Source organism: Aquarana catesbeiana, linkage group LG03 (assembly GCF_042186555.1).
Source record: "Aquarana catesbeiana isolate 2022-GZ linkage group LG03, ASM4218655v1, whole genome shotgun sequence".
Taxonomy (NCBI): Eukaryota; Metazoa; Chordata; class Amphibia; order Anura; family Ranidae; genus Aquarana; species Aquarana catesbeiana.
The window spans coordinates 734,666,929-734,680,401 of NC_133326.1; the positions used below are offsets into that span (position 1 = coordinate 734,666,929).

Sequence of the window (13,473 nt, forward strand, 5' to 3'; positions counted from 1 at the left end):
GAAGTCCAACCCAAAATTGAAAAACATCAAAGAAGGGAAGAAAAGTCCTCAATGTGTATATAAAACATAGTCCACATAGATGTGATGACTTCGTGAGAAAGACAATTCAAATACGTGACATCCAAGGTGAAGATAGAAGAAGCACACCACCACCGAAAATAGAGAGGCTTACCAGATCTCATGGACCCTAGAGGGCATGCGCCCAAAGGGGTCAAATCAGGCTTGGCTGGTGGGTGGAGATGGATATTCCACAGGTATGATGGAGATGGACATCCAGAAATAAACTATGGACTTGTATGTCCCTCAGGATAAGGTTGAGGAGTGGATGGTGGTAATGTAAAATAAGGAGGAAAAAGGCCACATAGCGTAATTCCGTAAAACAGATATCCAAATTTATTAAAATAAGAAATACACTCACATGTATGTCTTTGTAAAATCAACGCTGTACAGAAAATGGCGGCAGTGGGGTCCTACCCGACGCGTTTTGTCCTCTTAGACATCGTCTGGGGGGTCCCCCCACTGCAGCCAGCAAAGTATATATAGAGACAGTAATCCTGTTAATGGGGGACCGCTCCACACTGTGTAAACAGTGTCACTTCCGGTATCCGGGCAAAATGGCCACCCAGCATGCATTCCACGGCTCTCTATGGAGCCAGATGCCCGCCGGAAGTGAAACCATTGGGGTCACTAGTGTGCTGAATGAAGTACCTGAGATTATCCCATGTAAGCTTGTATAAAATTGAATCGTGTATATAGCTCAAATTAAGTATGAAACTCCCAAGAATGTTGAGTGGATGGGTTTAAAAGAATAAATAGTAATGAGCGCTGTGTTCATCCTTACTGTGAACGCGCCCAACTCAGGCCGGTGATAATGTGCGCATGCATCGCGCATGCGCACAAGTTAGGTCATACATATGACCAGCTCGGATCAACATTACTGTGCGCGCGCACCCTGCGCACGCGCACTGGCTGGATAAAGGCGGCCGGGAATGTCAACTCCTATGAGAGGCGGTCCCATCTATGTATTGAGGTGACCCCGCCTGAAATTGGGCATTACGTGCCTGAAAGGTGACACGTCACATTTAGAAACAAACACCGTGACATATGCGCAGTGATCCCAAACAAACATTACGTTAGGGTCACCGGTGTGTAATAATGTACATGTAACGCCAAATAGTTATGTGTATGTATATAGTGAACAACACAAATAATCTATAATCAATAGATAATGTCCATATCAAATTGAAAGGGCATACCATGCATGAATACCCGAAGTGTGCTTGAGTGTGTTACTGTCCCAAGGCCCATCTAATGTGTCAAGAGTGAACATAAGAAACAAAATGTGAATTTCACATATAGAACATATATCCATGTGTACCTTTTGAGTAATGGGGTATATCCACAAATGACCCACAGAATAGTGTGAATATGTATAGTGGAGTGGACCCCCACAACAGTGTATGGAGAAAATTCCCATATACATGTTCTAAAACGCATATATGTATTGCGTATACAACCAAAAGGACACGCCCCTGCAAATACATGTAAATAAAACAAAAACAGGGTGAACTGTGTAAAAATTCAGAAAAACAAATATGCATAGATACGAAATCAGACAAGAGAGCAAATGGGGAAAAACTAGGAAAAAATAAAAAAAATGAAAATATATGTAGTGCAGCTGGGCATCAGGCCCTATTAATAAAGGCATTGATGTCCAGCTCCACATTAATACCCAGAGGGAAGAGCGTACGGAGCTCATGGATCCAAAAGGTCTCCAACTGTGATACCCCTCTACTTGGCACCACCCCTCCAGGGAGGAATGTATTTATCAATTACCATAAATTGTGTTCCTTTAATTACACGATTGTGATTTAGCTTGTAATGTCTTGGGACAGTATGTTTGGTATCACCATTCTTGATAAGAGCAATATGCTCCGCTACTCTCAAAGGAGCGGATGGTGCGACCTACATACTGTTTGCCGCAGTGACATGTGATTAAATAAACATTCTTGGGAGTTTCATACTTAATTTGAGCTATATACACGATTCAATTTTATACAAGCTTACATGGGTTAATCTCAGGTACTTCATTCAGCACACTAGTGACCCCAATGGTTTCACTTCCGGCAGGCATCTGGCTCCATAGAGAGGCGTGGAACGCACGCCGGGCGGCCATTTTGCCCGGATACCAGAAGTGACACTGTTTACACAGTGTGGATAGGTCCCCCATTAACAGGATTACTGTCTCTATATATACTTTGCTGGCTGCAGTGGGGGGACCCGCCAGACAATGTCTAAGAGGACGAAACGCGTCGGGTAGGACCCCACTGCCGCCATTTTCTGTACAGCGCTGATTTTACAAAGACGTACATGTGAGTGTATTTCTTATTTTAATAAATTTGGATATCTGTTTTACGGAATTACGCTATGTGGCCTTTTTCCTCCTTATTTTACATTACCACCATCCACTCCTCAACCCTATCCTGAGGGACATACAAGTCCATGGTTTATTTCTGGATGTCCATCTCCATCATACCTGTGGAATATCCATCACCACCCACGACCCAAGCCTGATTTGACCCCTTTGGGCGCATGCCCTCTAGGGTCCATGAGATCTGGTAAGCCTCTCCATTTTCGGTGGTGGTGTGCTTCTTCTATCTTCACCTTGGATGTCACGTATTTGAATTGTCTTTCTCACAAAGTCATGACATCTATGTGGACTATGTTTTATATACACATTGAGGACTTTTCTTCCCTTCTTTGATGTTTTTCAATTTTGGGTTGGACTTCAGTGCCCCTATATTGAACTCATAGCGCTACACATATTTTTGTTTTATTGTATTTGCCTATATCCTATTGGTCATGTTACCTGCTGATTTTATTTCTTTGGGTAGTGCAGAATTATTGATACACATTGCTCCACGTCTGGTGCCAACTCCCAGAACCTGTCCCACTGAAAATGAGACAAAGCATCAGCTAAGGTGTTTTCAACCCCTGGTAAGTGTACAGCGTAAATGAAAGCATTCAATTGCAAACAGCGCAGTACCAAATGTCGCCACAACCTGCAGGAGGACTAGGTTCTTCAAGTAACCAGCCTCGCCCCATGCTGGGGGCCAACAAGCCATTGTCCCCTGAAAAAGGCACCATAGCCTGTGGAGCCCGCAGCATCCGTGAATATTTCCAAATCGCAATTGCTGATGGGACCTGACATCCATAGAGTACGCCCATTAAACGACTCCAGGAAGTCCTGCCACACCCGCAAATCCTCTCTGTGTTCCTTGTTGAGACTCACGAAGTGCGTGGGCACGACTCCAGCAGTTGCTGCCGCCAACCGGTGGCAAAAAACCCTACCCATAGGAATTATTCGGCAAGCAAAATTTAGCTTCCCCAACAACGATTGTAACCCACACAACTGTAACTTGCGTATTCCAATGGTCCCACGCACCTCTGCCTTAAGATTTTCTGGCTTGTCTGTCAGCAATCGGCATTCCATCCCAATCTAATCCACTTCAATTCCCAGGAAAACAATGGTTGACGTGGGGGCCTCTGTTTTTACCAGAGCTAAAGGGACCCCAAAACGTTTCACTATATGTTGCAACATCCCCAACAGGACGGCGCATATGTTGGAACCCACCGGGCCAAGACATAAGAAGTCATCCAGATAGTAAATGACCGAGTTGATACCGGAGACGTCCCGTACTGCCCATTCCAAAAAATAGCTGAAAGTTTCAAAGAAAGCACATGAGATGGAGCATCCCATCAGGAAACAATGATCCACATAGTATGCCCCATTCCATGTACAGCCCAGCAGCCGATAACTGTCTGGATGAACCGGCAAGAGCCGGAAAGCCGATTCAATATCTGCTTTCGCCATCAGTGATCCCGGTCCATAGCGACAAACCCATGCTACCGCTGCATCAAAAGAAGTGTATGTTACCGCACACTCCTCAGGAGCAATCGAATCATTGACCGACCCTCCCTTTGGAAAGCAAAGATGATGAATCAATCTGAACTTGTTTGGCTCTTTTTTGGGAACTACTCCCAGTGGAGAGACCACCAGGTCCGGAAGAGGAACCTTAATAAAAGGGCCAGCCATTCGCCCCAGATTGACTTCCTTCCCGAGTTTTTCGGAAGCCACTGCTAGATGCAGCAGTGTCAAACGTAAGTTCTGTGCTATGGTTGGGGCGGTTGCCAATGAGCATGGTATTTTGAAAGCGCTAGTGAAACCCGATTCCAACAGTTGAGAAGCTTTCCGGTTGGGGTACCTACTGAGGAAAGGAAGCATCCTTTCCACCCGCACCGGCATCATCCCTCTCTGACACGCCCTTTTCCTCTCCTGAAGCATTTTGCCAGTGCATGGGATCCCCCGAAGCCAGAACACGTGTGTTTGAAGTGACAGCTTGCCCCAAACTTACACGTGCCCTCGTTGAATTGCCAACAGAAGCCCCATCTTTTTTCGGTCGGTTGTCCTGAGCCCCCGAGACCTCCGACCCTTGCCTGAAAAAACTGATTAGAAGCCCGCGCCGCTGTCATAATCTTCATCCACAGGCTAATGTCCTTGTGGTCCCAGCGCAGAGATGGTCGGATGGCCATCCATTGTCAAAACTGTTCGTCGTACCGTAGCCATGCCACACCGCCATACATCCGGTGTGCCTTGCTAATGGCATCTAGATAGATGAACAGAGCCGAGCAGTGTTCGGGGGTCTTTTCCCCACCACACTTGCCAAGATGGCAAACGACTGTAACCAGTTTGAAAAAGTACAAGGAATCAAGCGATAACTGCGTTTCTCCTTGTCCTTCTTGCTCTCTTCTGGCTTCAATCTGTCCAGATTGAATTTCTCTAGTGGCAAAAATGTGAAGAGCTCCACATATTCCCCTTTCCAGATTTTTCTTTTACCTCCATTTTAAGATGGGCACCCAGAGGGCCCCCAAAACAGACATAAACTTGCTTTTTGCGGAATCCGCCAACCTTACTGAATCCGCTTTTTTCTCCCCTGTCTTTCCTTGGTCGTCCGGAGCCGAAACGCTGGCTGGTATGTCAGGAGAAATGACTACCACCGTAACTGTTGCCACTGCCATCACAGGCGGATTGCCTGCAACCCTGGTAGCGACCGCTGACAGTGGTGGGGCCGCCGCAGTACGATCCTTACCTTGTGTTGGCGCCTGCGCCGGCGACGGACTGTCCCGTGTGCTCGGCTCAAAGCGCTGTAAAAAATCCCTCAAACCCGACAATAAGTCCTGCAGGCCTGTCCTACCTGCAATAAGTCCTGCATCCATAGGCTGTTCTGTATAGGGCCTGTCACCACCTGTCCCTGATGAACTGCCCTCCCCCGGGGACCCCCGCTTTCTACCCTGATCCAACAGATTTTTCAGTAAAGAAGAGATAGAAAAGGAAGAAATACACTCACCGGGCTGTCCAGGATTGGGCCCACCAGCCGCCACTCTGGAATCCACCGCTGCCAGATGTCCCTGGTCCTCCTCCCCTTCTGACACGGACAGTTCTCCCTCCAAACTGTCGCTGTTCTCCTCTGGCTGAATGACCACTGCTGCACCCCAGAGGGTCCTGCTCTGGTTGCTGTTGGTCTGCATTGCTGTTCCTGTACTTCTTTCTGTCCCGTCACACCAGACCCGCTCGCTGCCCACCTTAATGGACTCCTGTTCCTGCTCCTAGTCTGGGCATCCATTGCTTGCCCTCTGCCTTCGTTCACCACCGACACGGCAGTCTTCACGGTCCAACCTCTGGTCAACGTGGGACTGCTGGCTGCCCCAGCAACCTGGCCAGCATCCCAGTGCACGGCTCTCCCTCGCTGGGCTGACTGGCTGCTCTTACCTTCTCCTGCAGCCCTGGCCGCATGCTCTTGACATCTGCGATGAGCAGGGGGAGCAGAGCCATGTGATGTGTTGTGCTCCCCCACCGCTGCGCTCCTTCCTCTGCGCTGGGTCCTTTTCAGGTCACCATTCCCAGGTCCCTGGGTCTGCTGGACACTGGGGGTGGAGGTTCTATCATGTTCCTTTGCATCTGCAGTTGCCCCTGACCACCAGGGGAGGTTTCAGGGCTGAAGCTCTCTGGTGGCTGTGACTGCCAAGCACGTGGAGTCACAGGTCCCCCCGTCCCTCACCGCCATTGCAGAGTGTCAGTTTGGGTAGAGAGTGGTAAGCGGTGAGTGTGTGCAATCTTTTCCTCCGCCGCTCACGAGTGACGTCACTCCCCTTCCTCTTTTCCTTACTAAACCATAGCGCCTCCCTGCTCCCGGCCCCTCCCCTTTTCTTAAAGGGGACACATTTTTCTTTTCTAACAGCATGACTGTGATGTCCCCATTAGTCATGCCATCCCTGCGCTCATCCTCTCTTTTTCTTCTACTCCGGGACTCTCTTTCCGTATGGTATCTAGTGAGTTAGAAACACAGAAAAGTGACATCAGAAAAAGACAGAGTAGTCCATCGAGTCTGCCTATATTTTTTTGTTTTTTCTTAGTTTTTTTGCTTATGTTTTGTTAACTTTATTGTCTGACTATAGATCTATGTTTGTCCCAAACATGTTTGAAGCCATTTACTGTTGACTGTCGCACTACCTCTGGTGGAAGTTTATTCCAAGCATCAACTACCCTTTTGGTAAAATAATACTTTCTGGTTGGTTGTTAAAGAGTGGGCTGGGAAGTTATCAGCTGATGATGAGTCATCAGCTGTCAATGGGCTTCCCCAGTGACAGTTGAATTAAAAAAAAACATTGCTGGCAATAAAAAAGTGAAAAAACAGTGTGGGCCCCCCAATCCATACCAGGCCCTTCAGGTTTGTTATGGACTTTAACCCCACGCCAAAATGAAAAAGAAAAAATGGCACGGGTCCCCCCAAAACCAATACCATACCCTTATCTGAGTATGCAGCCCAGGAAAGGGGGAGGGATGAGTGAGCGCCCCCCATCCTAAACCATACCAGGCCACATGCCCTCAACATTGGGGGGTGAGTGCTTTGGGGCAGGGGGGCTCTGCCCCTCTCATCCCAAAGCACCTTGTCCATCCCATGTTGATGGGGACAAAGGTCTCATCCCCACACCCCTGGGCTATGGTCGTGGGGGTCGGCAGGTAGGATTATCAGAATCTGGAAGTCCTCTTGAACTGTACACAGTACCCCTACCCATTCACCAAAAAGTGACAAAAAGTAATAAAAACTGAGACAGTTTTTACAACTTCTTTATTACAAACTGAATGTAGATCCATCTTCAATCATGAGGCCGCTACCACTGCCGGACCCCCCAAAAAAAGAAAAAAAACACTCCGCTGTCAGATAAGGCAAACCATCGAATGCCTGGCGAATGCCTGGCTTGCACCGCCCTCTTGTGATGTCACAAACCGACGCCTGCTCTGTCAATAATGTCATGGTATTCCCTAAATACCCCCACAACCCACATGGCTTCCCTAGATAACCCACAACCCACATGGCTTCCCTAGATACCCACATGGGTTCCCTAGATACCCCCACAACCCATGTGGGTTCCCTAGACACCCCACATCCCACATGGGTTCCCTAGATACCCCACAACCCACATGGCTTTCCTAAATACCCCACAACCCACATGGCTTTCCTAAATACCCCACAACCCACATGGCTGTCATAGATACCCACACGGGTTCCCTAGATACCCCCACAACCCACATGGGTTCCCTAGATACCCACACAGGTTCCCTAGATACCCCCACAACCCATGTGGGTTCCCTAGATACCCCACATTCTACATGGGTTCCCTAGACACCTCACATTCCACATGGGTTCCCTAGATATCCCACAACCCACATGGGTTCCCTAGATATCCCACAACCCACATGGCTTCCCTAGATACCCCACAACCCACATGGTTCCCTAGATACCCCACACATGGCTTCCCTGATATGGACAAGGGTCTCTTCCCCACAACTGTGGGCTGTGGATGGGGTGCTTATCGGAATCTGGAAGCCCCCTTTAACAAGGGCTCCCCCAGATACCAGGTCCCCTATATGAATGAGTATCCGGTACATCATACCCCTAGCCATTCACCAAAATGTGTCACAGTAATAAACACAAGAGACAAGTTTTTGACAATTCCTTTATTAAAAAATAAAATAAAAACATTGTTGCTTGATGTAAATCCATCATCAATCATGCCGCCCGTCGGACCTGAAAGATTTTTTCTTTTAAAAAGCTCCACCTTCTGGGATGGTCACCTGCAGAATGCCTCCTCTGCACTTTGACATTTCTTTTATAGGTAAGGTGTGGGGCCACCAGGCTACATCACCCGGTGGAACCGCCGCTTCTAATGTCATTGACTGTGCATGCTGGGCTGGTAATGTCACAAGAGGGCGGGGCCACCAGTTGATATTGCCAGATGGCCCTGCCCTTATTTAGAACTGTCAAAACGCAGCAGAGGCATTCAGCAGGCGACCGCCCCAGAAGGCGGATCGTTTTTAAAAAAAATCTGTCGGGTCCGGCGGGCGGCATGATTGACGATGGATTTATGTCAAGGGACCCCCACAACCCACAGACCCCCACAACCACAGCCCACAGTTGTTGGGAAGAGACCCTTGACATGGGGACATGGTGCTTTGGGTTGAGGTGGCAGAGCGCTCTCTGTCCCAAATCCCCCACCCCCATGTTGAGGGCATGAGGCCTGGTATGATTCAGGAGGCCGGGCTGCTTGCTCTTCCCCCCTTTCCTGACCTGCCAGGCTGCATGTCTGGATAAGGGCCGGGTATGGTTGTTAAGGACGCCGCGGCCGGCTTCCCAGACATTCACCCAACACTTGCGAGATGCTTACGTTAACTTACCGCATGATGGCATGCAAGTTTATAATGAGATTTTTTTCATGAATTGCACTTTTTTTAAGGTTGTAAGATATATTGCAGCATACTCGGATGTGGTAACATATCGCTTAATGGATTGTGCTCTGTGTCTTGTGCCTAGTAGCCAGAAGTTTCCCCGATTTGTTGTTTTGGGCACGATAGCAGATCTTTAGGGATGGAAGGTATTTATCATGTTGCTGGACAATCAACCCTTTGAGTTTAGTACGGAGTTTAGTCATGAAAGCGACCACAGTAATGTCTGGGTAGATTTTGTTTTTGACTTCCAGATTGTGAATATTAGTAAAAAGTTTGGGGCCCCATTGAATCGGTCATGTTGGTTAATGACATCACAAGGGGATGGGTCCACCTTGTGATGTAATTTGGTGGTCCCGCCCCTTAGGTATTAAGGTATTGTCAGACCGCGGAGCCTCTTCTTTTTTTCGTATGGCGTGATTGACGCTGGATCTACACCGGGGAGCTTTCTTTTTGTTTTTTGTTTTTTATGTGTTTATGTATTTGTTATGACATGCTACACCTTTACATGTCCATATTGGACACCGTGTAATCTTCTATTGTTCTATACTTTCTTTTATTTCAGTACTTACTCTGTTAATCTTTGATATGTTCTTTCCTTTGTTACCCTGATTACTTCCCTTATTGATAATCTGCTAAGTATACATCACAACATGTTTGTCTGTAATTCCTTCATCTATAATATTCTTCTCATTGAGGTTTGTGAATATGGAAGTGATACACAATAGACGTGTACTGAATGCTTTCCTTCTTCCTTCTCCTACATGACTTTTTTCTTATGTCACACTTTGTTACCAGACTCTTTTCTATTTCTGTTGCTGGACTTGTAAAAATGTCTAATAAATATATAATTTAAAAAAAAATCCTCTTTATACTGGTGTTGTGTGAGGACCATTATAACACATTGTCTGCTGGATTAAATGTGTCCTTGTAACTAATTGCTCTGTATGCAAACTTTCCTTTCACAGCCAACTCTCAGGATCTTTAGTTTTATAACATTTGTAACCTGTGGTTCATTAGAAGGTTATTCTTCATATCTCCTTCAGAAGTCATATGAATAAATATAATTTAATATCAGAAAACCTGACATATCAGTATACTGTACAGTATAGTCTGGTCTGAAGGACACACACAGATCCCACCCATTAAAGTGTACTGTACACCTTTCCCTGACAAAGTGGCCACTAAAGAGCCACGCAATGTGCTGTTTGTGTTTTAACCTGTTTTTATGATGAATAAATACCGACCTTTCTAAAGAATCCTCTTGGAAGCATCTTATTAGTGAATGGAGGTCTCTGCTGACCAAACATGGCTTCCGTTTTTGGGGCCTTCTCCTATTTATCACCTGATCCCTCTGTAGACATCTTACTGGCTGATACTTTGGTGCTGATTAGTACCAGTCTTGGCTATGTCCAAGTCTGTATAAATTATGGCCATAAACAGGGTAATATTCCTTTGTGACCCCCAATATACCACTCAGATGAATGCTGGGATGAAAGTTCTGATTGATCCTCATAGTTATGGGTTGTAAATGACAGAAATCCATCCAATTCTAATATTTTCTGATTGGACAACCAGTCAACCAATTGTTATCCACAGAAGGGAAAAAAATCTCCTTATTGGTTCCATTCATTGCACTACAAATGAGTTTATTATTGTTTGTACTCCTTCCAGGTGATGTAATCTCGGGTCATCCCCTGATGTCATGGCGGCCTCTTCCTCCTCATCCTCCTCCGCACAAGGTATGACTGCTGATCCTGACAATCCTTTCCAATGTTTTCCTCCATCTCACATCTCCAGAGATTAGAATTAGATGATAGAAAGTCTTAAGTCTCTGTAGTCTGGACATTTCCTGTAGACATCTGGTCAGTCCACCCATTAGAAGAGTTCAGGAGCTTTCATCAATTCCACCATCACATTCCTGTGTCTTCAGATTTTATTTATCATTGATGGAAATGATCTTCTGAGATGGTCCAGTGATCTATAATGACTGGAGGACCCCAAATTTTATAGCTATTTGTGTAATGGTCGGTGGAATTCTTTGTCTATAATCCTAAGGCAAAGCCAGCCCAGTGTCACATGACACATACTGCTGGGAGATTTGGGGGTAATCTGAGTTCTTAGTTCAACCTGATCAAACTCATCATTATTCGGGGGGGGGGGAGATTTTTTAAAGGTTTTATATTTTTCTTTTGGTTTACTATGAAACAATCAATAAACATGTTTAAAATGATCATCCATACATATACATTAGGAGGTCTGTATATAAAATAATTACTGAGTTTGTGTCATTTGTACAGTCATCACTAATAATCCCCGTAATTTGTCTAATAGGTTTACTTCCTATGATCATCAGCTCATAATACGTTAATTTCTCGAAATACCTCAACCAGTAAGATATGGCATTATGACCACTAGATGGAGCTGATGATCATAGGAAATAAACATATTATACACATTATAGGGATGATTCACAAAGGTGATGTTTTTTATATATAAATAGACTCCCTAGGTGTTTGCACCCAATATTCATCCATCTGAGAGGTAACTTACCACTATGGAGGCAATCATATGAGATTATCACAGGGAACCCAATCCCTCCATAGGATAATGTACATATAGACATATTGGGGGATCATTTCCTTTCCCTTCTATATGCTCTTTATAGCATTGCTGGCTTCCAGTACAGACTTATCTGCTGTCATTAGGGATGGGTTATCTGTTCGAGTCAAACATGACTTGAAAATTGGCTGTTCGCCCGTTCGCCGAACAGAGAACAATTTGGGGTGTTTGCGGCAAATTCGAAAATCCGCCGAACACCCTTTAAAAGTCTATGCGAGAAATCCAAGTTATTGTCATAAAAAGTGTTTGGGGACCCGGGTCCTGCCCCAGGGGACATGTATCAATGCAAAAAAAAGTTTTAAAAACGGACGTTTTTTCGGGAGCAGTGATTTTAATAATGTTTAAAGTAAAACAATAAAAGTGAAATATTCCTTTAAATATCGTACCTGGGGGGGTGTCTATAGTATGCCTGTAAAGTGGCACATCTTTCCTGTGTTTATATCAGTCTGAGAGCAAAATGACATTTCTAAAGGAAAAAAAAAAAAATTTAAAAGTGCTAGCGCTAGTGTCGGCTATTAATGAATTGTCGGCCCCAACAATACACATAAAAGTCATTGAAAGTCATTAAAAAACATTTTTTTAAAAATGCGTGGGGTCCCCCAAAATTACTTTGCCAGGCCCTTGAGGTCTGGTATGGATATTAAGGGGAACTCTGCCCCAAAATTTAAAAAAAATGGCATGGGTTCCCCCCAAAAATCAATACCAGACCCAAAGGGTTTGGTATAGATTTTAAGGGGAACTCCGCGCCAAAATTTAAAAAAAAATGGCGTGGGGTTAACCAAAAAATCCACACCAGACCCTTATCCGAGCATGCAACCTGGCAGGCCACAGGAAAAGAGGGGGGGCGAGAGAGTAATGGGGTACAAATGTACCACTACCATTTCACAAAAAAAGTGTCAAAAATGTTAAAAATGACAAGAGACTGTTTTTGACAATTCCTTTATTAATCTCTTCTTCTTTCCCCGCTTCTTCTGTTCTTTATTCAGTTTTCTTCCTCCATCTTGTTCTTCCCCCGCTTCTTCCTCTGCTTCTTCCTCCGCATCCTCTGCTTCTTCCTTTGGCCTTCTCGTCCACATCTTCCTCCGGCTTCTTCTTCCCCGCTCCGTTCTCCGGACAATCGACATCCATGGGAGGTTCCCGCTGTGTGACGCTTCTGTTCTTCTGACACTTATATAACTGGGGGGGCACCCGGTGACCCCGCCTCCCTTTGATGCATGGGGACTTCACGGGGACTTCCTTATGGGTTTCCCTGTGGCATCAAAGGGGGGCGGGGTTACCGGGTGGCCCCGCCCTCAGTTATATAAGAACTGTCAGAAGTACAGAAGCGTCACACAGCGGGGACCAACCATGCATGCGGATCGTCCGAAGAACAAGGAGAGGAAGAAGCAGAGGAAAAAGCGGGGGAAGAACAAGATGGAGGAAGAAAATCAAATGAAGACCCGAAGAAGATGGAAGAAGAAGCTGGGAAAGAAGAAGACATTAATAAAGGAATTGTCAAAAGCTGTCTCTTGTCATTTTTGACATTTTTGACACTTTTTTTGTGAAATGGTAGGGGTACATTTGTACCCCATTACCATTTCACACGCGGGGGATCTGGGGTTCCCCTTGTTAAAGGGGGCTTCCAGATTTTGATAAGCCCCCTGCCCGCAGACCCCCACAACCTCCGGCAAGGTTTGTGGGAATGAGGCCCTTGTCCCCATTAACAAGGGGGACATCCTCCCCATGTTGAGGGCATGTGGCCTGGTACGGTTCAGGAGGGGGGTGCTCTCTCATCCCCCCTCTTTTCCTGCGGCCTGCCATGTTGCGTGCTCAGATAAGGGTCTGGTATGGATTTTGAGAGGGACCCCCACGCCATTTTCTTTTTAATTTTGGCACGGGGTTCTCCTTAATATCCATACCAGACCTGAAGGGCCTGGTATTGAATTTGGGGGAACCCCACGCATTTTTTTTTAAATTTTGGTTCAGGGTTCCCCTTAATATTCATACCAGACCTGAAGGGCCTGGTA

General features: G+C 46.0%; 1 protein-coding gene across 1 annotated transcript in view; it reads left to right on the forward strand.

The window, feature by feature from the left end:
* LOC141133848 (NACHT, LRR and PYD domains-containing protein 3-like) overlaps positions 1-13,473 on the forward strand; it is a 272,614-nt gene that overhangs the window by 22,943 nt on the left and 236,198 nt on the right. Inside the window, exon 2 of the mRNA XM_073623428.1 lies at positions 10,520-10,587. Coding sequence (XP_073479529.1) covers positions 10,551-10,587 — 37 coding nt within the window. The 5' untranslated portion in view covers positions 10,520-10,550. The remainder of the gene's footprint in view (positions 1-10,519; positions 10,588-13,473) is intronic.